Genomic DNA, 27,921 nt, shown 5'->3' with positions numbered 1-27,921 from the left:
TTCGCCTGTTTATATTTCTTTGCTATTGCAAATGCTGTGTTTTCAAAATTAAGTTACTTATTTGTTGATATTGTACCAAAGTGCAATACATTTTGTATATTGATTTTGCATCCAATAATTTTGAGGGATGCTCTTATTTTAATAGTGTTTCAATGGATTTTTAGTATAGACACTTAAATCATCTGTGCAAAATGATTTCCTCCCTTGCTTTCCATTTCTTTTTTCCTTTATTTTTCTATGTTGCCCTCCAGAAAGAATTGGTAATTAGAAGTGCTGATAATTGTCATTTTTCTTATTCTTGATTTTAGAAGGGCTGCTTATAATAACTTACCATTAGGTGAAATGTTTGTAGTAAGTTTTCGGTAGAAATCCCTTATTAGGTTCAGAAATTTCACTTTCGAGTTTGCAAAGAATTTTAATCACGTGTTTGTATAGAATTTTACCAAATACCTTTTCTGTATGTGAGGTATTGTAAGTTGAATCTTATTGAGGGGTATTAAGATGCAATGTATGGTATCTTCCAGGTGCAAAGTCCTTGCCAAGTGGACTGGGAATGGTATTAAATTTTGAAATATGATTTACATAATGCTAATGCGTTTTATAAGCATATACTCTTTGTAGGGAAGTATTGTCTTGTTATGCTATTATGCCTCAAAAATAAAACACAGCTTTGTTTGTTTTCCTTTCCAGTATTACTTTACTGTTCTTTTTGGCCACGAAGGTCAGAAGCCACTAGAGCTGCGCTGTGAGGAGGAGCAGAATGGTAAAGAGTGGATGGAGGCCATTCACCAAGCCAGGTATGGGAGCCACTGCATTGCCTGGGTTTTGCACTGAGGTTTCACCATCAGTGGTAGTTTTGGGCGAACTTGCAATTCCAAGTTGGATTTCCCCTTAGTACCTCCTCCTCCGTCGTGTGTGAGATGATTCTTTATGCTTTCTGTGGCTATATTCTAGCTGAAGATTAAAGGTAATACATAAAGCAATAGTAATGATGATTACTGAACACAGGGTTTGGGCCTACGTGCCAGGCCCTGTTACAAGTGCCTCTCAATTAAGGAATCTGCTAAATGCTTGGATTCACTTATCCCCTCAACAGTTTGTGAGACGCATGTCATGGTTAACCCCTCTTTTTTTCAGATAAGGAAACCAAGGCCTGGAAAGTTAGTTTGCTTGCCTGAGGCCTCACAGCTAGTGAGTGGCAGAGCTGGGATACAGACCCAGCCGAGCCTTCATTTGGAAACCCTGCCCTGTGCAGCCTGGTTATCGAGAAAGGCAACACCAACTGCCATCTGGGGAGACAGAAGTGTGTGCTTTTGCTTCCTCCTAAGAAATACCAGCAAGGTAGACATGAGCACACTTGGCCTCAGACAGGAATGGGAAATCCAAAAGAGACACAGGCAGACCTGTCTCTTTTATTTTTCATATTCAGTTCCAAAGTCCTGTCCCTTTTTGCTTTGAATGGCCCTTGTGCTCACTGCTTTTTGCCTGTCCCCACTGTGACTCCCTGCTTGAAGTTTCAGGGCGAAACTCAGTCTGGGACACATGACTTTCTTTGCCGGACACGACCCCCCTCCTTAACCTATACGTCCATTCACGTCTGTGTCTGTCTCTACCACTCACTCCCGGACCCTTTTGCCCCAAGCCAGCGCTCACTGGCCTCTTTCTACAAATGACCGCAGTGCTTGCTTTTACTACATGTGGAATATTTAACAACTTAGTACAATGTGGGTTATTTTCCATATATTTCACACGTGTGATTTCTGTTTCCTGAGCTGGACTTGTAGATAGCATGAGAGGAGGAGGGTGGGGACGCATTCGTTTCTGAATGAAGCACAGTGCTGATTAGGTAGTAGGTCATCAGGAGATATTTTCACATTGATTGTAAAAAATTTAAGGTGCTGTCCTGAGTGAGTGTAGGCTGCTCTTTGAACCCTGAAGGCTTTTTGCCGCCCTCCTCCCCTCTGCTCCCTTCCCTTTCCCTCCTCTCATCCCCTTCCCCTCTTCTTTCTTCAGCTGCTGTATAATGTTGACTACGTGCCCTGTGGCAGGCAGCATGCTAAGAGCTCTTCATATTCATCTTAAAAAAAAAGTCCTCCCAGCTACCAGTAGGGTATTATTAACTCTGTTTTACAGATGAGAAGACAAAGGTTCATGATGATTAAGCATATTGGCCAAGGTGTGAAAAGCTGGTGAAACGGAAGAGGGAAGGGCTGGAACTCAAACTCAGGTCTCTTTGACTCCACAACCTTTAACCAATGTTCTGTATTGTGTTACTCTTCCTTATTGTCTCTTTTTCTCTTCCTCTAATTCAAAGATGAAAGTGGCTTAATGTCAGGTCAGGGTTGAGAGTAGATGTTGTTTGCAAAAAATTTCTGTTCCTTTTCTTTCCTTCCCTCCAAAATATTTCTCTGAAATGCGCATGGTTGGTGACCAAATGCTGCTCTCCAAGGGGAACACTGAGGCAGCTTGCTAACATCGGGATCCAGGCACACTGTTCAGCTGTCTTCACTCTCAGGGTCTCTGTCTGACGGTTTTGCTCCAGACTTAAGGCTAATGCAGACTGACTCACTGTAGGAAGAAAGTCAGGTTTTCAAAGGTGAAAAAACTATCAAGTTGGCAAGGTAGAACCCTTGGGTCATTTCCAGACACAGTCTTTGTGACCACTTCTGTTCCTTTCTACCTGGGAGTTAAAATGAAGTAAATAATTTAAAACACGTGTATTTGCCCATTTTTTTTTTCTTTCTAGAAGAACCAAGTACCATTAGCAGCTTAAATTCCTTTGTAGTTGCCAAGCAAACATTGTGGTGAACCAAATAGAGTATGAATTACTTTAAAATGGTAAAATTTCAAGTAAGAGGTTTTTTTGGTATACCAAGAAAACTTTGTCATATATGTGGAAGTAGGTCAGTAGCTATTTGATATTGACTGCCATATGATCAATCCAGGGTTTACATGATTTTGTCAGGAAGCATAGATTTTAGAAACCACTTTAATGGCTTAGTTAATCCAATGGTAAAAAGTTTTCTTCTCTTTAAGATGTGAAGATATGGTTATTAATTGACCATTTTTCTTGGTGTTCTGACTTTTGGTCCATTAGATTTGCTTTTTCTTTGATTTGAGGTCCAGGACTCCATTATTTGATGACTTCCTTTTAATTTGACTGCTTTACACCTGAGATCTTGTATTTGACTTTTTGCATTGAGATGCTTCTTAAATTTTTGCTTTCTAAATCACAGAAGATAATAACTTTTTCATTTACGTTTCAGTAAGTCAAGTTTTTGGTGTAAACTCGGGTCTGTGAAATTCATCCTGACTTTGTTTGTAAATGAGTAGAGGCAGAAAGTTAATGAGGCTGATTCAGAGAAAGAATTTGTCAGCCCTTTTTGCTTGGAATCGTGCTAATTAAACAACTGGTTGCTAACTAAACATTTCACCTTTAGAGGACAGCCTGATGGCACTACTTTGGTATTACTGCCTTTTTAATAGCAGATGCTCAATAATTATGGTTTTATTGATCCCTCTTTTTAAGTGTGAGCTTTTGATGAACTGCTGCGTATTTTATCCTGAGACTAGTTCTTTCCTGAGCTACAGATCCTTCTGTAGGTACTACACAGAAACAGGGAGTGTTCAGAACCCTTCTCTTGATCACTGCTCCTCTTTTCCTGGGGTGTTTATCAGTACTGGCCTGGGTGTTCTATCTTTGGGGTGTCATGAGAATTACATTTTTGAGGCTGGCTTTTGTACCTCCGAGCTGCATCAACTTGATTTGCTTTCAGAGGATCTTTAGGTCATTTCCTGGTAGGTTCAGTTGCTTGTTTTCTTCCTTAGATCTGGCCCAGGAAGACATCTTTTTGGAAATTGATATTCTCATTTTGAAGCTTTGACCTTGTCCAGGAAGCTTGTTTTATAGTTTTGCTCAAAGTTGGTTACTATTACATTTCTAGAAATTGGCACATTTAAAATATCATTTCATTATGTATTACTGGTTTTGGTTCACGGGAAGGTGATATCAAGGCTTAATTTTGTTTTTGTTGAGATGAGGTGAAGCCAGAGTATTTTAATAGTAATGAAGTCTGTACTTGTTCTAGAAATGGTTTGCTATTTAGATATGGAGCTTTGGACATTTCCAGTAAGTTGAGATTTCTTTGTTCTCTTGGCCCTATCTGTCCACCGTGGTTGATCCGGTTGTAGACATTGTTGTGGTTGTTGTTCAGTTGCTCAGTTGTATCCAACTCTTTGCAAGCCCATGGACTGCCACACGCCAGGCTTCCCTGTCCTTCACCAGCTCCTGGACCTTGCTCAAACTCATGTCCTTTGAGTCAGTGATGCCATCCAACCAACTCATCCTCTGTTGTCCCCTTCTCCTCCTGACTTCAGTCTTTCCCAGCATCAGGGTCTTTTCTAATGAGTCAACTCTTCACATCAGGTGGCCAAAGTATTAGAGTTTCAGCTTCAGCATCAGTCCTTCCAATGAATATTCAGGATTGATTTCCTTTAGGATTGACTGCTTTGATCTCCTTGCAGTCCCAGGAACTCTCAAGAGTCTACTCCAACACCACAGTTCAAAAGCATCAATTCTTTAGCACTCAGTCTTCATTATGGTAGCCATTATGAGAATCAAAAGCATTGATCCAGTTGATTGTGGGTCTTTAAGGGCTCATTGGCTGACATGACAATGTCCACAGCTCTTTTTCTCCAAGTGTCACCTGCTGGAGCCCTGAGCAAATGGAACCTCGGAAGTTAGAAGGTAGTCATGTCCTGGAAGAGGATCCAGTTGAACCAGAGGTACCAAGGCTTTTCCCATTCTGATCTAAGCATAAGACCTGAAGGACTTGGTTGATGGCAGCTGGGGAAAGAGGTAGGTGGAAAGTATTTCAGAATTGTAGGGGGTTGACTTCAAAGAATCTTGTGCCCGCCTGGAAATGAACAATGTTGGACCAGGGTGGCATCTAACATCTCTCTTGGATCCCTAGCTTGGATGGTGTCACTCCCTGAGAGGGGTATGATGACTAAGAGGAGAACTGTGGGGCAGGATGACAAGTGCTGGCCAGGAAGGGCTTCTGCAGGGAACTGTGGTGTATGAATGTCTGGAAGGGGCAGTAGGGAACCGGGCAATACTGATGGATCTCCTTGCCCACGACGGTTATGGGAGAATGAGCATCAGGGGCTCCTAGAGAAGTCAGGTGTGTCCTGAGGGGAGAGCTGGCTCTGGATTTCTACCAAGTCTGAGGTCAGGGGAGGGCTTGTGAAACATCAGAGCCATGGAAAACGTGGTGCCTGATGTCGCACACCATGGGGTGTGTGTGGCTTTGCTTGCCTGCAGAGCTCTTGCTTATATGCTCTCAGTGTTTGAGACTGTCCTGCTCTCTTTTGCCCGCTTTGCCTCCAACTTCTCCAGCTAAAACTCAACACCTTCGGTGCTCTTTCCTCCCTTTTGTGTGTGCCTGTGGCAGGTGGCTCTTAGGTTTTCCTTCATGGGGAAGGTATTTGCAAGAGAAAAAGGAACTGGGCATGTGACTCCGTCCATAAAGCTCACATCGGGTTATGTTTGGCTAGGGCTTGCCACAGCCCTTTCCTTCACCCTGAAGTCAGTTCTGAACTTGATGAGTGGAGAAACTTAATCCTCCAGTTAAGATTTTCAGTTAAACCTTGTCTTCTTGTCCACTAAAGAAAGCTCTAATCCAGCTTCTTGGGTCTGTACCTGAGGCAGCCTTGTTCATATTCTCTATCTCTTCACCTCTCCCTCTAAAACACACCCACACCCATGGTAGTTGCACCAAATGCCTAATGCTTGTAACCTCATTCTTTTTACCTGGCTAGAGGCTTACTTTGGAGCAAAGTGTATAATACAAAATCTGTCCAACACTGAAGGCCACTGCATGTACTCTGTCATCCCCATAAAATTAGCACTTTGTAGATTGCACACAGGGAAGTCCCTCACAAGTCAGAAGAGTGATTACACAGAAAAGCTGAAAATGTTTTATGTGTCACCGCAAAGCCACAGGACTAGGAAATCAGACACGCATGATAATGTTATAGAGCCTAGAGCGATCCGAAGGCCATATTTTGTATTCTTCTTGTAACAGTGAGACTGCCACTATTAAAAAGCTGAAGATGTGGATTTTGTGTGTTTGAGATATTGTCTTTCTTTACCAAGAACGCCGGTCACACCTTTGCCTCCACACCTGCCACAATGAAAGAGACTCCTGCACTTTTTCCCTTAGAGTTTGAAGAGTGCAACACAAAAGAAAAGGAACAGTGTTTGTGGACTGAAAGACTCGCTTGGTTGGATAGTAGAAATTGTTTTCTGTGGAGAAACATGGGGCTTGGATTGTCTTATTTGCAGCCCTTTGTTAATCCTCCTGCCCGTCAGTTATCTTTCCTGTTCCTCACAGAGTGTCTGCCTCAGACGCTTGTCTCATCCTTCCTTAAGCGTCAGCTGACACCACAGTGCGACCTTGTGTCTCCACTCGCAGAGCAGGTCCTCATGTGTACGTGGGCTCACCCCCTGCAGGGGCCACCTCCAGAGAACCTCTCTGGTTCAAGGAAGGTCTCTACCATTGGCTTCTTCCCTCTGATTTTCTTGCTGAATAATTGATTCATTTCTCTCTTATAGTTCCGGTGGGTTTCCCTGAACCTCCTATCTCCCTTTATCCTGCTCACCTTGACTTTTCTCTTGTGTACTTTGGTTTTTCCTAAATATTTGTCTCCCACCTAAAAACCAGAAACCCTTTGCCTTGGCCCTAAATCCTCCTCTAGCTGCTGACCGCTCTTGAAAGTGCAGCCAGGTTTCTTGGAGAAATGATTTGTTTGTTCTTTCTTTGTACACACCTCTGCTCTTTGCAGCCTCTGGGGGTGGGTTTCTGTCTCTATCCCACTGAAGCTGTGTCACCTGGGTCAACATCACTTTCCAGAGCTTTTCACTCCTTATGTAACTTCAACTTGCCATTTTGTATTTAGTACAGAGGGTAAAAAATTCTAGTTTCCACTCATATCCTTCCCCTCTACCCCAACATTCCTCAAGCCTACTTATTTCCTCAGAGGACTTACTGGTCACAATTTGTTCTGTTTGTTTTTTTTTTTTTCCTACGTATTTGCACGTGTGTATATAGATAGACTGATACTCAGTAAGCCCAAAACTAAATTCAAAGTTTTCTGTAAGAGGTCTCCCTTCCAAATGTGTAGCATTCTGATCTGTCCTCCACACGATTACGGAATACCCTTTCTGAAGAAAACATCTGATCTTCTAGAAGAATTCCAGGGTGCCCTTGAGTAATTTTAGTTATTAGAGTCTATTTTCTTATGATATAAAAATTTAAACAGATACAGGGGTTGGGAGAATAGTATGATGGTCCCTTTTAAGGAAAAAAATTCATTCATTCAACTGATGTTTATTCCCTCCCTAGCAAGGTCTGGGATGCAGTGAGCCAGTCAAGCAAGGACCCTCTGAGCTGACCTTTGTGAGCTTCTCATGCCGTTCCCCCATCCACACACCACCCCTCACCATGTCCCGAGCTCAGGAATTCAGATGTGCTGGGGTGTCCCTCCAGCTTGAGTAACTCTGGCTCATCTTTCAGGCTCAGCTCTCAGTCATCTGCACCATCTTCCTGGATCCTCTTTCTCCAGCTCTAGGAAGTGCTGACCATTCCCTTCTTTGAGGCCCCTTGTAACCTCTTATTTATCTCTGAGCCTCTATGAGATTATTGCATTGATTTGTTTCTCTGCTTCTCCCTGTCAGCTTGAATTCCTTCAACACAAATGTGTCCTGCTCATCTCTCATCCCTGCTCTTGGCACAGGGCCAAGTTGCTTTTCAGAAATGTGGGTACCAATTTAATCTCCCTCTGCTAGGGCATGAGAAAGCTGGAATCATGTTTAAAAATCTTTATTATATTGATGGGTAGAGAATGGTATCTTGTGTAATAAGTATTTCCTTGACTATTGGTGAGACTATTTTTTGCTATTGTTAATATTTATCTCTACTACCTATATGAATTACTATCTCATATCCATTCCCCATTTTTCCAATTGGTGTTTTTCTTATCAGTTTGTTTGTGAGCTCTTTGGGTGACAGAGATATTTTCTGTTTTTCATATTTGTTATAAGCCAGCCCATGTCATTTTTTGTCTTGTACTTAAATCTATGGCATTTTTTGACATAAAAAGTTTTGACTTATCATGAGTGAAAATACTGCTTTTGGGGAGAAGTCATTTCATTGCTTTTTAAAAGGTATTATTATTATTATTAAAATTGAGATGTAATTCACATACCATAAAAATGCACCATTTTAAAGTTTGTGATTTAATGATTTCTGGTATATTCACAAAGTTATGCAACCATCACCACTACCTAATTCCAGAACATTTTCAACAATCAAGAAAAAAACCCCATCCATTAACAGTTATTCCCTATTTCCTGATTTCCCTAGCCCTAGCCAACTGCTGATCTACTTGCTGTCTCTATGGCTTTGTGAATTCTGGACATTTCATGTAAATGCATTTGTCTCTGGTTTCTTTCACTTAACATAATGTTATCAAGGTTCATTCATGCTGTAGCATAATCAGCCCTCCACCCTTTTTATGGCTGAATACTATTCCATTGTGTGACTATGCCACTTTTTGTTCATTCATTCATTGATGGACATTTGGGCTGTTTCCTCTTTTTGCGGTTATGAGCAGTGCCACTGTGAATATTTGTGTACTAGTTTTTGTGTGGATTTATGTTTTCAGTTCTCAGATGGCACTAGTGGTAAAGAACCCACCTGCCAACACAGGAGATATAAGAGACACGGGTTTGACACACATTCAGTCCCTGGGTTGGGAAGATTCCCTGGAGGAGGGCATGGTAACCCACTCCAGTATTCTTGCCTGGAGAATCCCATGGACAGAGAAGCCTGGAGGGCTACAGTTTTAGGGTCACAAAGAGTTGGATACTTAGCACAAGGCAAGAATTTTGGGGTCATGTAGCATCTCTATGTTTAGCTTTTCAAGGAAGTGCCAGACTGTTTCCCTCATGGATACACTACTTTCCATTCCCACTGGCAATGTATGAGGGTTCCAGTTTCTCCACAGTCCCACCCACACCTGTTTCCATTGCTATTTTGTTTAGAGTCCTTATAGTAGAAATTAAACAAACAAAATTTGTTTTATAAATTTATAAACACCTTTAATTCATTTGTGTTTAATGAATATAGTTAGATATATACTTTGGCTCAAGAATATTTGGTGATCATAAAGAGAATTCTACCGATAAGTATTTATGCATATTTGTAAAGAAAGAAAAGTCTCAGTAAGGGTCATCAGTATCAATTGTGATATAAAACATGTTCCTCACTTTTTAAATATAGTACTATACTATAAAATGTATTTAGTTTTAGAAGCATTCCTTAACATTTCTATCAAAGTAATAACTTTACCATTATTGGCTTTCTGTTATACTTCCTTATAACAATGTTTTGCTCATTTTTTATATTTAATTTGTGCTTTAGAAAAGATTAGTGACAACTTTTCACATGTCCCAAAGTTAACCAGATTTTGTAAGTAATGAACTACAACTGTGAACTGAAAAGAAAGCAGTGTTTAAAAGAGGGAGCTTTCAGTTCAGTCGCTCAGTCATGTACGACTCTTTGTGACCCCATGGACTACAGCACACCAGTCTTCCCTGTCCATCACCAACTCCCGGAACTTACTCAAACTCATGTCCATTGAGTCAGTGATGCCATCCAACCACGTCATCCTCTGTCGTCCCCTTCTCCTCCTGCCTTTAATCTTTCCCAGCATCAGGGTCTTTTCTAGTGAGTCAGTTCTTTGCATTAGGTAGCCAAAGTATTGATATTTCAGCTTTAGCATCAGTCCCTTCCATTGAATATTCAGGACTGGTCTCCTTTAGGATGGACTGGTTGGATCTCCTTGCAGTCCAAGGGACTCTCAAGAGTCTTCTCCGACACCACAGTTCTAAAGCATCAATTCTTCGGCACTCAGCTTTCTTTATAGTCCAACTCTGACATCCTTAGTCCTTAAATTTTATTTCTTTTTTTGATCTCTCCTAACAGAGATGCTTGAGTTTCCACTTATTGTAAAGGGGACGGTGTAGGAAAGAAGAGCCTGTTTGTAGAAAAGAAGAGATTAGTGGGAATAAATTAGTGTTAGAACTTCTAACACTGATATGATACCTGGAAAATATTGATAAGCTAGTGGAGTGGACCTATTGATATAAGAGCATTTGAGAGCCAGAAAAATGGAGGGTAGCAATGTTAAGGTGGTGGTAATGATGCCTGAAGGCCTGGTCTTGCTTAGATAAGGGTGCTGCTGCCTGTGCTCAAACATTGTTTAGCTGGGAACCACAATGCTGTCATCCTGAACTGGCTTTCTCCAGTTCCCAACAACTCCACGATGCCTCTGAATGCTGATTCTAAAGTTTTCTCAATAAAATTGAGCATAATCCTGGGAATGTTTCTTCAGTTACCCATTATACAGCTTTTCAGTTTGGGTTTTACTATAGTTCTCTCCCTTTCTCTGATATGCTAGATATATAAGCTAATTGTAATTATAATTGTCTAGCATGTTAGACACATATCTCTCTCTCATTAGCAAATATATCTTCAATCAAAATAGCTAGGATAAAGGACTTCCCTGGTGGTCCAAGGGCTAAGACTCTGCGCTCCCAGTGCAGGGGGCCAAGGTTCAATCCCTGGTCAGGAAACTATCCCACGTGCCTCAACTTAAAGATCCTACATGCCACCACTAAGACCTGGAGCAGCTGAAGGGAAAAAAAAAAAAAAAAAACATGGCAGAATAACTAAGATAAAGTTCTGGCCCAAGTAAAATTCCTTCCTGATAATTTTATGGCCTGTGATTTTATACTGTGCCTTATCTCTGAACTCTTCAGGATTCTACTGGAATATTTCTTCTCTCTTGCATGGAGTAGGGGTTTTGATTATAAATATTACCCAAGAATATTTTACTCCCATATATATTCCTCAGACTTGCCATCTGTTGGTACTCAACAGCTTAGTTTGGTTTTCATCATGTTCATTTATATGGCTTAATTTTATTATTTCCCTTGGCAATGAGGAACCATTTTTTCTCAAGGAACCTTAAACTGAATAACAAAAACTAATAAGTGAATAAATTGCAAAACAGAAGTAATGAGTAGTTTAGACTGAAACACTTAAACCTGAGCATTATCTAGTAACCAGAAAATTTAATCAGACAAAACATGTATTGGTAATATAGTAGAATAGAAATAACTGTGCTCTGAAAACTCTTACACTAAGGGGAAGCCATGCATGTGTCTTCACTGATTTGATCCAGTCCGTAGTACATTTTTTATTTTACTAGTGGGGTACATTAAAAAAAAACCTATGATTTTTAAGGTGGGACAATATCCCCATAAGAGTTAACTAGGGAGACCCAATGAAATACTTCAAATGACTTGAAACTTATGAGAAAAGAAAATTATTTTGTAAAGAAGAATAAACTGTGCAAAACAAATCATGTTAAGTGACTTTTTCTTTCATTTGACAGTGATTTCATTTGAATGACTGTTTTGTGCCAGGTCCCATGGTTGATGATTGTCTAGATGACCATCCAGCATGGACTAGTCTTTACACTTTTCCTGGATTATTGTGGAAATTCCACTGGTTTCCCTTTCTTCTTTATACTCCACCCCTCAAGCTCTGTCCTTTCATATCACAGCATCCAGTGTGATCCTGTAAAGAAGTCAGATCTTGCCATGCCTCTGATTAAAGTTCTGCATCTCCTACAGGGTGAAAACTGAGACTTTAGATTGGTCTCTAGAACCCTACCTGCATAAAACCCTGTCCCCTCTTCTGCCTCTCATGTATGCCTCCTAGTAAATGGGCCACGGCGCCATTCCCATATAGGCCAGACCCACTCCCACCACAGGGCTTTTGCACTTGCTATTTCCTCTGCCTGGCAGGCTCTCCCTGAGCTGGCCACAAGGCTCTCTTCTCAGATCATTCATTACTCCAGTGCTGGGTTTTCAGTAAAGACCCTCTCTCATACCCTGGTTAAAATTGTAACCCCGTCTCCCCCATTTCCTTTCCTGCTGCTGCTGCTAAGTCGCTTCAGTCATGTCCGACTCTGTGCGACATAGACTCATACCCCATAGACGGCAGCCCACCAGGCTCCCCCGTCCCTGGGATTCTCCAGGCAAGAATACTGGAGTGGGTTGCCATTTCCTTCTCCAATGCATGAAAGTGAAAAGTGAAAGTGAAGTTACTCAGTCGTGTCTGACTCTTAGCGACCTCATGGACTGCAGCCCACCAGGCTCCTCCGTCCATGGGATTTTCCAGGCAAGAGTACTGGAGTGGGGTGCCATTGCCTTCTCCTACTCCTCTGTTTTTTTCCTTTAAGGAAATGATCACCAGTAGCATACTGCTTAGGCTTCCCAGGTGCCTTAGTGATAAGGAATCCACCTGCCAATGCAGGAGACATGGATTCGATCCCTAGATTGTGAACATCCCCTGGAGAAGGACGAAACAGCAACAGCACACTACAGATTTTTCTTACGTTAATGTCTTTTGCTGTGTTCTTGTTGTTTAGTCACTAAGTTATGCCTGACTCTTTGCAACCCCATGGACTGCAGCACACCAGTCTCCCCTGTCCTTCACTGTCTCATGGCATTTGCTCAGATTAATGTCCACTGAGTCAGTGATGCTATCTAACCGTCTCTTCCTCTGCCACTCCCTTCTCCTTTTTCCTTCAATTTTTCCCAGCATCAGGATCTTTTCCAGGGAGTTGGCTCCTTGCATCAGGTGGACAAAGTATTAGAGCTTCAGCTTCAGCATCAGTCCTTCCAATGACTATTCAGGGTGGAGTTCCTTTAAGACTGACTAATTTGATCTCCTTTTAGTCCAAGGGACTCTCAAGAATCTTCTCCAACACCACAATTCGAAGGCATCAATTCTTTGGTGCTCAACCTTCTTTATGCTCCAGTTCTCATATCCATACATGACTATTGGAAGGACCATAACATTGACTGTGTGGGCCATTGTCAGCAAAGTGATATCTCTGCTTTTTAATATGCTGTCTAGGTTTGTCATTAGTTTCTTTCCAAGGATCAAACATCTTTTAATTTCATGGCTGCAGTCACAATCCACAATGATCTTGGAGCCACAGAAAATGAAATCTGTTACTGCTTCCACTTTTCCCCCTTCTATTTGCCATAAAGTGATGGACTGGATGCCATGATCTTAGGTTTTTGAATGTTGAGTTTTAAGCCAGCTTTTTAACTCTCCTCTTTCACCCTCTTCAAGAGGCTTCATAGTTCCTCTTTGCTTTTTTGCATGATGTACTCTGCATATAAGTTAAATAAGCAGGGTGAAAATATACAGCTTTGATGCAGTTCTTTCCCAATTTTGAACCAGTCATTGTTCCATGTCTGGTTCTAACCGTTGCTTCTTGACCCATATACAGGTTTCTCAGGAGACAGATAAGGTGATGTGTTATACCCACCTCATTAAGAATTTTCCATAGTTTGTTGTGATCCATACTGTCAAAGGCTTTAACATAGTCGATGAAGCAGCAGTAGATGTTTTTCTGGAATTCCTTTGCTTATCCAGAGAATGTTAGCAATTTGATCTCTGGTTCCTGTCTTTTCTAAATCCAGCATGTTCATGTGGAAGTTCTAGGTTCACATACTGCTGAAGTCTAGCTTGAAGAATTTTGAGAAAAACCTTACTGGCATGGGCACAATTATATGGCAGTTTGAACATTCTTTGGCATTGCTCTTCTTTGGGATTGTAATGAAAACTGACTCTTTCCAGTCCTGTGGACACTGCTGAGTTTTCCAAATTTGCTGACATGTTGAGTGCAGCACTTTCGCAGCATCATTGTTTAGGATTTGAAAGAGCTCAGCTGGAATTCCATCACCTCCAATAGCTTTGTTTATAGTGATGCTTCCTAAGACCCACCTGACTTCACACTCCAGGATGTCTGGCTCTAAGTAAGTGACCACATTATCGTGGTTATCTGGATCATTAAGACCTTTTTTTTTTCGCTCTGTACTACAGTGTAAACTTCACAAGAGCACAGGTTTTTTTTTTTTTTTTTCCTGTTTTGTTTACTCCTGCATCCAGTGCTTTGAACAGTTTCTGGGTACGTACCAGTCAATAAACATTGAATGAAAGAATGAATTTGAAGTCATAGGGACATATTAAGAAGGAAATAAACATTACAGTGCTCATTTCGGCAGCACATATACTAAAATTGGAATGATACAGAGAAGATTAGCATGGCCCCTGCACAAGGATGACACGCAAGTTCGTGAAGCGTTCCATATTTTTACACTGTTGGTGGGAATATAAACTAGTACACCCACATGGAGAACAGTGTGGAGATTCCTTAAAAAATTGCAAATAGAACTGCGTTATGACCCAGCAATCCCACTGCTGGGCATACACACCGAGGAAACCAGAATTGAAAGAGACACATGTACCCCAATGTTCATTGCAGCACTGTTTATAATAGCCAGGACATGGAAACAACCTAGATGTCCATCAGCAGATGAATGGATAAGAAAGCTGTGGTACATATACACAATGGAGTATTACTCAGCCATTAAAAATACATTTGAATCAGTTCTAATGAGATGGATGAAACTGGAGCCGATTATACAGAGTGAAGTAAGCCAGAAAGAAAAACACCAATACAGTATACTAATGCATATATATGGAATTTAGAAAGATGGTAATGATAACCCTGTATGCGAGACAGCAAAAGAGACACAGATGTATAGAATGGACTTTTGGACTCAGGGAGAGGGAGAGGGTGGGATGATGTGGGAGAATGGCATTGAAACATGTATACTATCAGGTAAGAAACGAATTGCCAGTCTATGTTCGATACAGGATACAGAATGCTTGGGGCTGGTACACGGGGATGATCCAGAGAGATGATATGGGGTGGGAGGTGGGAGGGGGGTTCAGGATTGGGAACTCATGTACACCTGTGGCAGATTCATGTCAATGTATGGCAAGACCAATACAGTATTGTAAAGTAAAATAAAGTAAAAATAAAAATTAAAAAAAAAGAAAGTAAAAAAAAAAAAAATTACATAATCCTGTCTCACAGAGTCAATATCTGTCATTAGGATTGGTGTATGTGGGGGCTTCCACTTAAAATTATAGAGGTGCTGGAAAAATACAGAAAAGCACAAAAGAATTTAATTAAAAACTACCCATAATTGTACTAGTGAAAGAACACTGCTTTTTCTATTTGGAGTGCCTATCATTCCCTCTTGGTCACCCCTCCTTCCCAACCCTTATATCTGTGATATACATAATTTTCTCTCTCTGCAATTGAACTTATGTGCCTGCACAAAACAGGTTTTTTTTTAATCTCCTGGAGTTTTTGTTATTGTTGTTGTTCACTTATTCGTAAGTCTTGGATATGTCTTTACCATGTTACAGCTCTTTTAAAATATGATTGTGAATGGCGTGCATCCTTCCACTGTGTGGGTCCACTATTGCTTGTCTGATCACTTCCATATTACATACATGTACATTGAGATTGTTTGCACTTTCTTATATTCATTAAAATAATTAATGAATGCACATCTTGTTTCTTTGTACATCTTTGTGCAGATCTCTGTTTATTTTCCTTGGGTTGGATTATTAGAAGTGTAATTACTATGACCAAGGATGTGTATGACCTTTTTAATGTGTCTTGATGCATATTGTGACATAGTTCACTCCAGTAGTATAGCCGTTTTAACAGATCTTCGCTGTTTTGCTGAGTAGCATTATTTACTGAAACTCTTGATAAATTTGATGAACAATTTTTGAAAAATGAAAGTTGTGCAGTAGTGTCTGACTCTTTGTGACCCTGTGGACTATATGATGCTAAGTCGCTTCAGTCGTGTCCGACTCTGTGCGACCCCGCAGACGCCAGCCCACCAGGCTCCCCCGTTCCTGGGATTCTCCAGGCAAGAACACTGGAGTCGGTTGCCATTTCCTCCTCCAATGCATGAAAGCAAAAAGTGAAAGTGAAGTCGCTCAGTCGTGTCTGACTCTTAGTGACCCCATGGACTGCAGCCCACCAGGCTCCTCCGTCCATGGGGTTTTCCAGGCAAGAGTACTAGAGTGGGGTGCCACTGCCTTGTCTGTGGACTATATAGTCCATGGAATTCTCCAGGCCGGGTAGCCTTTCCCTTCTCCAAGGGATCTTCCCAATTCAGAGTTCGAACCCAGGTCTCCCACATTGCCCGCAGATTCTTGACCAGCTGAGCCACAAGGGAAGCCCTTGTGAAAGAAACAATTTTTACTTATATGATTAAGTAGCACCTTTTTTCTGTATTTATTATTCATTCATATACTATTTTCTATGAAGTCCTTTTATCTATTTCTTAACTCAATAGTTTTAAGCAATATTATTGGCTCCCTGTTATAAAGATGAAGACTTTAACACTCTTACAAATCTCTTACCTCTCCTTCCTCTGTCCCCTCTGTGTTACTTACAGTGGTTGACTTTATATCTTAAAATCATATCATTAAGCCTCTGTTAATTTACCAACTTTGGATGGTATGTATTGGCTCTCTGCTTTGCAAGATACATAATTTGAGACATTTAATATGTTTTTATTGTTCTTTTCTCTCTTCTAACCCTGAGGTTTTATTACTTTCTCTATTATTTATTCTCTGTTTATAAGCTTTTTTAAACATTTACCTTCTGTTCCATAAGTTTAATTAAGCCACTGTTGGTTCTGAAAATTAAAAAACAGTGAGGGGCATTTGCATCATGGTTATACAAATGTTACGTACCAACTATCAAGGCTGGTGTTCAATTCTCTATTGTGATCTAACTCCCTGGGTTACTGAGGAGGAGCACATCTGCTTGATACTCACTTTCTTTAGCTAACCTACGTTTCTTTTTGGAAGATTTCATAATTTTTCTCTATCCTTCAGTTCAGTTCAGTCGCTCAGTCATGTCCAACTCTTTGCGACCCAGTGAATCACAGCACGCCAGGCCTCCCTATCCATCACCATCTCCCGGAGTTCACTCAGACTCAAGTCCATCGAGTCCGTGATGCCATCCAGCCATCTCATCCTCTGTTGTCCCCTTCTCCTCCTGCCCCCAATCCCTCCCAGCATCATAGTCTTTTCCAATGAGTCAACTCTTCGCATGAGGTGGCCAAAGTACTGGAGTTTCAGCTTTAGCAACATTCATTCCAAAGAAATCCCAGGGTTGATCTCCTTCAGAATGGACTGGTTGGATCTCCTTGCAGTCCAAGGGACTCTCAAGAGTCTTCTCCAACACCACAGTTCAAAAGCATCAATTCTTGGCGCTCTGCCTTCTTCACAGTCCAACTCTCACATCCATACATGGCTACTGGAAAAACCATAGCCTTGACTAGACGGACCTTAGTTGGTAAAGTAATGTCTCTGCTTTTCAATATACTATCTAGGTTGGGCATAACTTTTCTTCCAAGGAGTAAGCGTCTTTTAATTTCATGGCTGCAGTCACCATCTCTATCCTTAGAGCTCTGATATTTTACCCGGGTGTGACAGGGTATGACATTTTTTAAATTTGTCCTCTCTGGCATTTGGATTAGCCTTTCTATTTGAACTGTACTGTTTTCAGTTCAAGGAAGGCTTCTTGAATTTCTCGATTATTTCCTCTCCATCACAGTCTCTGTGTTTTTTTTTTTCCTTCTGAAACTCCCATAAGATAGTTTTTAGACTTCTTGGATCTGTACTCCAGGCTGCTCAGATTTTCTCTCCTATTTTTAATCTCTTTGTATTTTTGTTCAGTGTTCTTTATCTCTGCTACCACCCAGCTTAGATTTTAGCCATGTCTGGTTTATTGGTTAGCACATTCATTGACCTGAAATTTTTCAATAATTGTTTTTGTTTCCAAGAACTCTTCCTTTTATCTGATCACTTCTTTTCCAGCCACTGTTTGCTTTAGGGCTTTACTATCCTTCCATATCTCTCTGAAGATAATAAATCTCTGTTGCCTGATTAGCCTCTTTTGCCTAGTATCTCTTCTGTTTGCTCATTTGAGGCTTTACTTATTAACTCTTGCCGCTTGACAGTTTATTCCCCAATGCTTAAAACAATAAACAACTCGCCGTCCCCCGCAGGGTCTGTGGCTTGGGAATCTAGGTATGGTTTTTCTGGATGCCTCTGCCCTGAGGACGCGAGGCAGCAATCCTGGTGTCAGCCGGGTCTGCAGCCACCCCTGCAGGTTCGAAAGGTGCTCACTCACGTGATTGTTGGCTGGATTCACTTCCTTGCCAGTTGCTGGACGGAAGCCCCGGTTTCTCATCAGCTGTTGGCTGAGGCCTCTCTCAGTTTCTGTCTGTGTGGGCCTCTCCATGTAGCAGCTCACGGCATGGCAGTGGCCAGCACAAACCGGCAAGATAAGCGAAGGCCAATAATAAGGTGGAAGCCAGAGTCTCCTTCTACACTGATCTTGAAAGGGCCGTCCCATCACTTTTGCTGTGATCTGTTCCATCACTAGGGGTCATCTTGCGTGCCGCCTACTACTTTTCTTAGGGATTAATTTTCTCAAGTGTCTAGTGATCTTTGTTTCTAAATGAAGGATCTTGAGGGTTACTATAGGTAGCTGGCCTGGGCTTAACACTGTGACTGTGAACAAGGGTCTGTCTGTGCCTTTGGTGGTTGTGCAGGCTTCCTTTTCAGGTGGGTGGGCAGATGGCAGCAAGGTTGGCTGGGACTCTCCCTTGTCGGGTTCCATCCCCTTTAGTGTGCTTGGGTGGAACCTGTGACTTGCTACCAGCAACTAGTATATAGCAAACACGAGTGAATAGTGGCTTCTAGATTACATTCTATGGCAAAGGAAAAGGGATTTTGCAGCTTAATTACGGTCCTAAATCAGTTGATTTTGAGTTAATTAAAAAGGAGCTTTTCCTCAGTGGGCCTGACTTAATCAAATGAGGGGGGGTGGAAGCCCACCCCTGAGGTCAGAGATGCCCTCCTGCTGGTCTTGAAGAAGCAAACTGCCTGAGTTCTGTAGCTGCAAGAAAATCCCTTTTTCCAACAGCCTGAGTGAACGTGAGTGTGGGTTCTCTCTCATTCACTCCTCTAGAACAGAATGTACCTGGGCTGACACCTTGATAACAACCTTGGAGACTCTGAGTTGAGGATCCAGCTAAACTGACCCACAGAATCTGAGATAATCTGTATGTGCTGTTTAAACCTCTATGTTTGCGGTAATTTGTTACCCAATAGAAAAGTCATACAGTGTATTTCACTCCTAGTCCCTTGCCAGTGCCTTTCCCTTTTGCTCTCTGTCTTGTGTCTGCAGTGGATGTGATGTAAAGCCAAGCTCTGTTCTCTGAGTCTAACCCCCTCATAAGGAGCCTTCTTCGGGAAGGTGGCCTGCTTTCTACAGAGAGCAGATCTTCGGCTGACTTGAGGACATGTCATTCTTGCCTGTTGGACCTTTTCTTTCTTTATCTTGTAAAATGAGAAGAGGAGGAACCTAACTTCCAGATGTTCTGAAGGCTCTTGTTTAATGAAAGACCCTGATGATCCTTCCCTTGCCGTCTCCTGTCCTTTGTGTTTGTTGATTCTGGACCTGGAGCTTCTCTGGCCACGCTTGGTGGGAACCATGCCTGTGCAAGGGGTCTGCCTGTGTGGTTTCCTTACTCTGATTTTCCCACCATTCTGATTCTTCTTGGTTTTTCTCTTCATGGAATTTCATAAAACTTCTGGTCTGTTGATGACATATTTTCCTGTTTTATAATGCTATTATGGTTTCCTTCTTTAAACAAAAACCAGTTTTCCTAGCATTTCAGCAGGACCTTGGAAATGAAGGGAGGCAGATATATCAATGATGAGTCTGCATGAATTCAGCTCTACATACTGGTCTGGACTTTTTCTTTTTATAGAAGAAAATAAAATATTCTTTTGCTACCTAACACTGATCTAACATGTTTGTAATAAATTTGGCATATTTCTAATAAAACTGGTGAGAAAGGGTGGAGTTTTTATTATAATACGCAACTTTCTCATGCTGTATTATCACATCCTCCTTTTAAAGTACCCTAAAGCATATTTCTTTGAGGACCGTGCCTTTTTTTTCTCCTTTCCCCCTCTTCCCGTTTACACTTACACAGCCTTTCTTTCTTCTCTTAGGGTAATTTCTTAGAACAAGTGACTTAAAATATTGCTGACACTATGCTTTTTTTTTTTTTCCTAACACTAATGGCACACATGATGTAAGTGCTGAGAAGGTTGAGATAACTGAACTAAAATTGTGATTTTTAGAATTGTCTTAAGACTTTTTTAGTTCCAAGTAAGAAAAATCTATTTCAAACTAGTGTAGGTTAGAAAGAGAATTTATTACATGGTAACTGCAATAGGATCTCACCAAACCCAAGGGTAAAATTATATTCAGATATCATGAGGGTCAAAGGTAATTACAGGAAGTATTTACCTTTCTGTCTCAGACTTTTTCTCTCTCGTCTGTTTTTCTGAACATCTACTTATTCTTTTCTTTGTTTTGGTATGGGTGTGGCCAAATGTGGCTGATCAATAATAGTGATCTGAGTTTCCAAGTTTATATCATCTCAGTTCAAGCAGATAAGTCAGAGGCACAGTCCCAGATTCCAAAGAGAAATAATCCAGCTTGGTTTAGCTTGGGCCAGTTATCTCTTTTTAGACCAGGGCAATGTGATCATGAGAGCAGATTTTGTGGTATAAACAGGACTGCCACAGCCCAGGTTCTCAAAGAAGAGGTAGGGGGGTAGAAGATATATCAAGGGGGCAGATATCTCAAAACTTATCTGTTATGATATTCTTGTTTATATCCAGTGTGCTGTTTCTCATTAGAGAGACAGTTTATCTTGTGGTTAAAAACATGAGCTTGGGGTCAGATAGACCTTGATTTGAATCCCAGCCCTGCCACCTATTAGCTGTGAGGATCAGATTCTTTCTCTGTACAATTGAAGTGATAAAGTCTGTCTCTTGGGGTTGCTGGGAGGAAGAGAATATATGTGATGCACCCCACATGCTCAGTAAATAGTTATTATTTATTACTGTTATCACATCATATGGAAAAGATTATGGGAATGGACAAATAAACATTTTACCACCCTAAATAGCACAAGAAGCTCTGGAAGCAAAAATCTGGGTGCCATGGAGATCAATAAAAAAATCTAAGAGAGAATGTCTTGCTTTTCACACTTGGCCAAAGTAGTGGAAACAAGTTAGGCTGATGATGTCAGGGCCCAAGAATCTACACTTGTTTTTAGAATAAAGTTTTTGCCTCTAATGGTTTTGGGAAGGGTGAATTCAGAGGTCCCATAATCCTGAAGAGAGCCAGGCTGGTGGTGTAGTCATCATTGTTCTCTCCAGCCAGGGCCTCTTCTGATGGTTCCTGCATCCATTCTGCTTGGTAGTTGGTCTGTTCTGATTGGCTAGTGCCTTACTCCGGGAAACACTTTAAATATGTGCCATCAATTCAAAGACTTCAGTTTTATTAAATAAGTTCCACTATTTTCTTTATAAAATAATAGATTTGCTTTGCATCTTTCTCATTTATATAATAAACTCTTCTAAAGGTTATGTAAAAATGTGATGATTCAAAGTCTACATAGTTAATATGAAATGTAAGCCAAACGTTAATGTTTACATAGAGTTAGTTAAACTCTATGGCTTCTTTTTAAATAAACATGCTGTTCTATATGAAACTGTGTAGAATAATATCTCAATGACTAACTGTAATTTTCTCTTAAGTTATGCAGACATTTTGATTGAGAGGGAAGTATTAATGCAGAAGTACATTCATCTAGTTCAGATCGTAGAGACAGAAAAAATTGCAGCTAACCAACTCCGGCATCAACTTGAAGATCAAGATACAGAAATCGAAAGGCTTAAATCAGAGGTATTTCCTAGTTGATAGACGCCTCATTGTTTCATGTTTATTGTCATCTCCTTATGGTTACTTAAAGCCTATAGGGGCAAAATTTTGATCCCAAACTTAGTTCCTCCACCATCACAGGTACATGAGGAATGAATATATTTTCTAAGTTAGGATTAGGTAAATATGTACAATGAAATATCAGAATAATATGCAGCTTTACATTATTTGTGCTCCTGATGTCCTTCATTTGCTTGAATATTCAAGAATTGACTATAGTATTTATCTGTTTTCAGATGGATTCATAGTAATGATTATCGTGAACCTGTCATAGATTCAGTATAAAAGTCTGGATGACAACTAAAGAAGGTCCAAAGATGAAGTCAGAAAGTCTTTGCTTTTTTTTCTCAGTCCAAAGAGTCCAACCTTCTCCTCTATAGAATTTTGAAAAACTCATTTGGGTTAAAGTCTGTGACATATGCTGGGATGCATTTGTTTCCTGAAGCTGGAATTCCTGCCTCCCTCCCTGCCCCACCCTGGCTGCGAACTCCTCAGGCTCTGCACCCCCAGAGACTGAGATTGACTCAGGTGGTCGTGGAGACGACAGCCGTTGCCGTGTCTGTGGGTCCTCCCTTCTCCCCAAGGTGCCTCCATCTATATACAGAAACTTGAGTGTACCTTCCCGTGTTGTCCTGTCATCCCTTGTGGGAAGTGATTAATACCTGAAGAATTGCAGAGGAATGTAGAAAGCGAAGTTTTTCTACTCTTTCTGACCAGTGGTGCAATAGTGTCCTCTTAGCGTCAAAGAAAAGAACAGGACAGAATGAAACCTACCGCTGATTGTAACTGTTGATAGAAACAAACCGCAGGCTCCTCAGTCTGGGTAATTTCTTGTTCCTCTGTCATTCAACATTTTCTTCTTTGTTTCCTCACATCTTCTTTCGAGACTTACTCTGCAAATTCTGAGAGGGTTTTCACCTCCTGCTGCCCGTGTACCTCACCTCCAGCAGACAGAGCAGGGTTTAAGCTGATGTTCCTGTTGGGATCCGATTGCCTCTCTGAGGATGAAAAGTTGCAGACTGTTCACCATATCATTAGTGTTGTTAACTTCCCGATCCAACCCTGAAATCTGAGATAGTGAAAACAACAACAGAAAACATAACAAACCTGCATTTTAAAAGACTATATCAGGCACTGTAATTTAAAGCAAAATTATTGTGTTCTGTCTTCGCCACAGTTAGCCAGAGCAGATGCTTGTCTGCTAAGTGAAAGAGGTTGGCATTTACTCCATGAGAGAAACTCAGCACCGAGCAGTGTTCCCCAGTATTTATTTGTGTGTGCTTATCTGCCTTCACTATGTTCTTTTTTAGTCTGAATATATATTGCAGGCACAGACTGTCAGTAGCAGGTCTGACTTGTGTGGTCATCGACAGGAGCCGTAATTTATTTCCTATTCCTTTTATTTGCCCACTTCCCTGCCAGGAAAATGGCAGAGGAGAGAGTTTGGTAATGGGGACAAAATGTAAAGACAGGTCTGAGTGGGCAATTACGATCTCAGCATTTTAAATGTTTGCTTGTTGGTAACATCTGAATCAGTCCTTAAGTTTGCAGGAGCCTGCAGTTGAGTGATAGAGATTCTCTGTCCAAGGAATTTCATTGCTAAGTGTGGTTCTGAGGCTACCTTTTGAGTCACAAGAATGAGCTGAGGCTATAACGAGATCCCCCAGGTGGTTTCAATCTTTTTGTCTTTTTGTGTTTTCTTGACTGGCTTGGCCGAGCCCCTGGGCTCTGGAGTTCCCTTTGCAGTTCCCGTTTTCCCTAGGATATCTGTGACTCAGCTGTACTCTGTGTGCTTGGAAGGCTGCAGGCTGATTTTAGAAAGCATGAGCTTGGAGCTGAGTGTCACTGCATTTGGAGATCAGAGGACTTTACAGGAAGCTGCCATTGATGAGATGCTTGACATACCACTGAGGTGCTGAGAAGGCCTTGGTCTGGTCGTCGCTGGCAGTCAGGGTCTAGTTTTGGACTCACATTTCTGTAACCCAGGCCCCTGTTCACACTCTCCACAGTCACTTCTTAGAAGCACTTTTGTTAGCAGCATAATAAGACAAGTTTGGGGTAAAGTTCAGGCTTCCCTTGCTTAGCATCAAACAAAGATAATGTGCCTGAAAAGCGAATGTTTCCTGAGGATCTTATAAGTTACCTTGTAAGCATAACTTCCTGTGATATATGGCTTTAGCCTAATGTTTCCCAAATCATGAAATGGACCAATTTTGTGTTACAGATTATCGCTCTTAATAAAACAAAGGAACGAATGAGACCTTACCAAAGCAATCAAGAAGATGAGGATCCAGACATCAAGAAGATAAAAAAGGTAGGGTTTCCACCTTTGGGTGAGTGTGGTGGGGACCAGTTGTCTTTCTGTAGTGATGTCTTTGCCACCCTGACTCTGAGCTAAGAACAGTCTTGGTGTTTCTCTCCCAATGGCTTCCTGACTTCTGCTTCAGAGTTATCACACATGATTACTTCCCTGGAAAAGCTTTGGCTTGAGATTTCTTTCCAGTTCTGGGAATCCATGTGTGGATTCTGTGAGACGGATGCTAAAGGTGGACATGAAGACAGTGGTATTCTCCATTTGGGTTATTTAAGTGCTGCTGAACTTTCTGGTGTTTGTACCACTTTTATATTTTAGGGAGTAATTTTTAAATTACACTTCAAAAATGTTTCTTTTAGCTTTAGGCTTCAGTGTTTATTTAGAGAAGTTTATTTTTTTGCGCATGTGAGAAAACTGAGTGAATCAATACATCTGCTCAGGTTTCTGTTTTATTGTTGTTTCTTTCTTGTTTAACATCCACATAATCAGCAACTCCTTCCATCTTACTGTCACTTACAACTATACAACTTCTGCAATTAACCAGACCCTGGCACTCTCTCTAGTCTACTGTGTTTGATTGAAGTCATCTTGGTTTTGAGTTCCACAATCTTAGTTGTCCTGTGTAAAAGCACTGATTCAGCTGTGTTAATATTATGTTAAAAGGTGCACAGTGACAGAATTTTATTTCTTCTTCATTTTTTTCTTATTCCTATTTTCCTATGCTAGGTAATTATTCTCTTTCAGTTGCAATAAAGCTTTAAATATTGCTCAGAATTTGAAATAGAAAAGCTGCTCAGGACTAAGTTGCACTGTTTTCAGTTTTCAAGAAATAACAAGGTAAAATAAAAACATTCCTCTCTTAGAATTAGAAAATCTTTAAATTAAATTTGGTTTATGTTATTGTTACAAGATGAATGCTGTTGCCGTTCTTTTAATAACATGCAGCTCCATATAAACAAAGATATCAGTAAAATACAATTGTAGTACTGTCCTGTTGTAGAAAATGTTAGCAAGTAAACAAGCCAGCTTTTGCACAGAAGGCAATATTGCTTAAGTAAATAGATTTTGTTTGTGTTAATCACTCAAGGCATGCCCAACTCTTTGCAATCCCATGGACTGTAGCTAGCTCACCAGTCTCCACTGTCCGTGGAATTCTCCAGGCAAGAATACTGGAGTGGGGTGCCATTTCCTTCTCTAGAGGATCTTTCTGACTCAGAGATCGAGCCCAGATCTCCTGCATTGCAGGCAGATTCTTTTATTAAACACAAATTCAGTTGATTTTTGAAAACACTTCTGTTAAATGGAGGAATAATGATAAAATACTTTTTATAGTTTCCTGTCTTCCTCTTTCATAATGGAAATAATTTTTTAAAAACCTTACTTTTAAATTTGTTAACAGGTTTTGAATTTAACTCTATTGCCCTTTATGTCCCCAATCAGACTGACGTCTCTGTGGAAAGGGATGTTTACCAGTGAATTGTGCGTGTGTGTGTTAGTTGCTCAGTTGTGTCTGACTCTTTGCAACCCCTTGGACTATAGCCTACCAGGCTTCTCTGTCCATGGGATTTTCCAGGCAGGAGTACTGGAGTGTGTTGCCATTTCCTTCTCCAGAGGATCTTCCCGACCCAGGGATCAAACCTGGGTCTCCTGCATTATAGGCAGAGGCTTTACCATTGAAGCCACCAGGGAAGTCCCACAAATGAATTAGATACTCTATGCTGATCTTTACAAATAGCAACATAATTTTTTAACTTCAGGAGACCAAAAATTGAAATTGGTTCACAGAAATTTCCCATATGATTTCTCCAAATAATATGCATATAATTTTCTCCACATAATTCTACTAAAATGTGTTTTTAATTTTTATTGCTTGAGGTATGACAACTGTGTGAATGCCTGTTATGAAAATTGATAGTGTGCTGACATCAGTTGGTAAATGAGACAGTTTTAAATATTGCAAAAGAAGAATAGTTGTTTAAATGCATAATTGAGACCACATGGGTGAAATAGTATGAAAAAAAAGGAAAATAATCTGTTAAGAAGAAAACAATGATACTAAAAATGATTTGATAGTAATTTATTGCTTTCAATTATATACGACTTTGCAACCTGCTTTGTTGTTTAATCTACTGCTTAGATATAACAAATACTAATAAATTATCATATAATTTTTCTTATATTTAGAAAGGACTTCACATTTTTGGGTCAGTTATTTTGTAGATAAGGAAATGGAGCCCAGAGTTCAAGGTCACCCAGTAGGTTAAGTGGCAGAGCCTTTGGGTTCGGGATATTACATATACCTCTCTGTTTAGCACTCAGCATTTACCTGGGCATTTAAAAGATGCTCAGTAAATATTTGTTGGCTGAAATGCAAAGCCAGCACACTTTGTCCAGTTGGCCTGTTATTTTTCAAATCATACCTTGGGGATTCATATCAGTTTTAGGGGCTTCCATCTTCCTACAACATTGATTTTAATTTTTATTTCTTTTTTCCCCACAAGATAACACCATTGTGAATTTTTAGTGTGTGGTTTTGCCCATGTGGCTGAGAAAGAGAGTCCTTATAGTTAACAAAAAGCAGGTAAAAGAAGGGCAAGCCTGGTTGCAGCTTTCCTGTGTGACTTAACCAAGAAATTTAGTTTACTCATCTGTAAAAAGAAGAGGTCAGATGAGCTGATGTCTAACACTTTTTTTTAAGCTTAAAAAAAAAAGACTCAAATAGCCATTACAAAAGATCAAACCTGATTTTAAAATAGGCAAAGGACTTGAGTAGACATTTCTCCAAAGATGATACACATTTCTTTCAAAGATGATTCTTTAGAGAAATCCCTAACACTTGAAAAGATGATCAACATTATCACTAAGCATCAGGGAAGTACAATCAAAACGGCAGTATAATATTATCACACACCCATTAGGATGACTACTATAAAAGAACCCCCAAACACCCAAATAACAACATTGTTGATGATATGAAGAAATTGGAACCCTTGTGCTCTGTTGGTGAGATTGTAAAATGGCTCACCTGCTATGGAAGACAGTGTGGTGGTTCCTCAAAAATTTAAAAATAGAACTACCAGCAATCCCACTTCTGAATATTTATCCAAAATAATTGAAAGCAGAATTTTGAAGAGATACTTGCACTCCTGTATCCATTGCGGCATTATATGTAATAGCCAAGAGGTGAAAGCACCCCAAATGTTCATCAACAGATAAATGGATAAACAAAATGTTATCTATCTATATATACCTACGTATACAGAGTGGAATATTATTCAGCCTTAAAAAGAAAGGAAATCCTGACACATGCTACAACACAGATGAACCTTGAGGCCATTATACTAAGTGAAATAAACCTGTTACAAAAAGACAGATACTGAATGATGTAAGTTATCCAAAGTAGTTAAATTCATAAAAACAGGGAGTAGAATGGGAATTACCAGGGGCTGAGGGAGGGGGAAATGGAGAGTTGTTTAACAATTCTAGAGTTTGAGTTTCATAAGATGAAAATGTTCTGGAGATCTGTATGTGCAGCAGTGTGATTCTACTTAACACTTCTGAACTATACACTTAAAAATGGTTAAGACAGTAAGTTTTATGTTATGCGTGTGTTTTTTCTTACCACAATTAAAAAATGTTAATACCTGACTTTATGTTGTTAAAGAATAAACCTTCAATTTATTCCTTTCTTGAAATGT

The 27,921-nt window shown here is 40.4% G+C and overlaps 1 protein-coding gene and 1 non-coding gene across 2 annotated transcripts in view; both read left to right on the top strand.

Moving 5' to 3' along the window:
• Positions 1–27,921, top strand: part of RASGRF2 (Ras protein specific guanine nucleotide releasing factor 2) — a 266,419-nt gene that overhangs the window by 80,002 nt on the left and 158,496 nt on the right. Inside the window, exons 2-4 of the mRNA XM_040239434.1 lie at positions 691–797; positions 21,726–21,873; positions 24,134–24,223. Coding sequence (XP_040095368.1) covers positions 691–797; positions 21,726–21,873; positions 24,134–24,223 — 345 coding nt within the window. The remainder of the gene's footprint in view (positions 1–690; positions 798–21,725; positions 21,874–24,133; positions 24,224–27,921) is intronic.
• On the top strand, positions 14,200–14,306 carry LOC120864972. Its single transcript, XR_005721299.1, has one exon. It is a non-coding gene; the product is annotated as a U6 spliceosomal RNA (small nuclear RNA).

Source organism: Oryx dammah, unplaced genomic scaffold, assembly GCF_014754425.2.
Source record: "Oryx dammah isolate SB20612 unplaced genomic scaffold, SCBI_Odam_1.1 HiC_scaffold_5, whole genome shotgun sequence".
Taxonomy (NCBI): domain Eukaryota; kingdom Metazoa; phylum Chordata; class Mammalia; order Artiodactyla; family Bovidae; genus Oryx; species Oryx dammah.
Note: the sequence above shows the minus strand (reverse complement) of the source record. Positions and strands in the feature narration are given on the sequence as shown.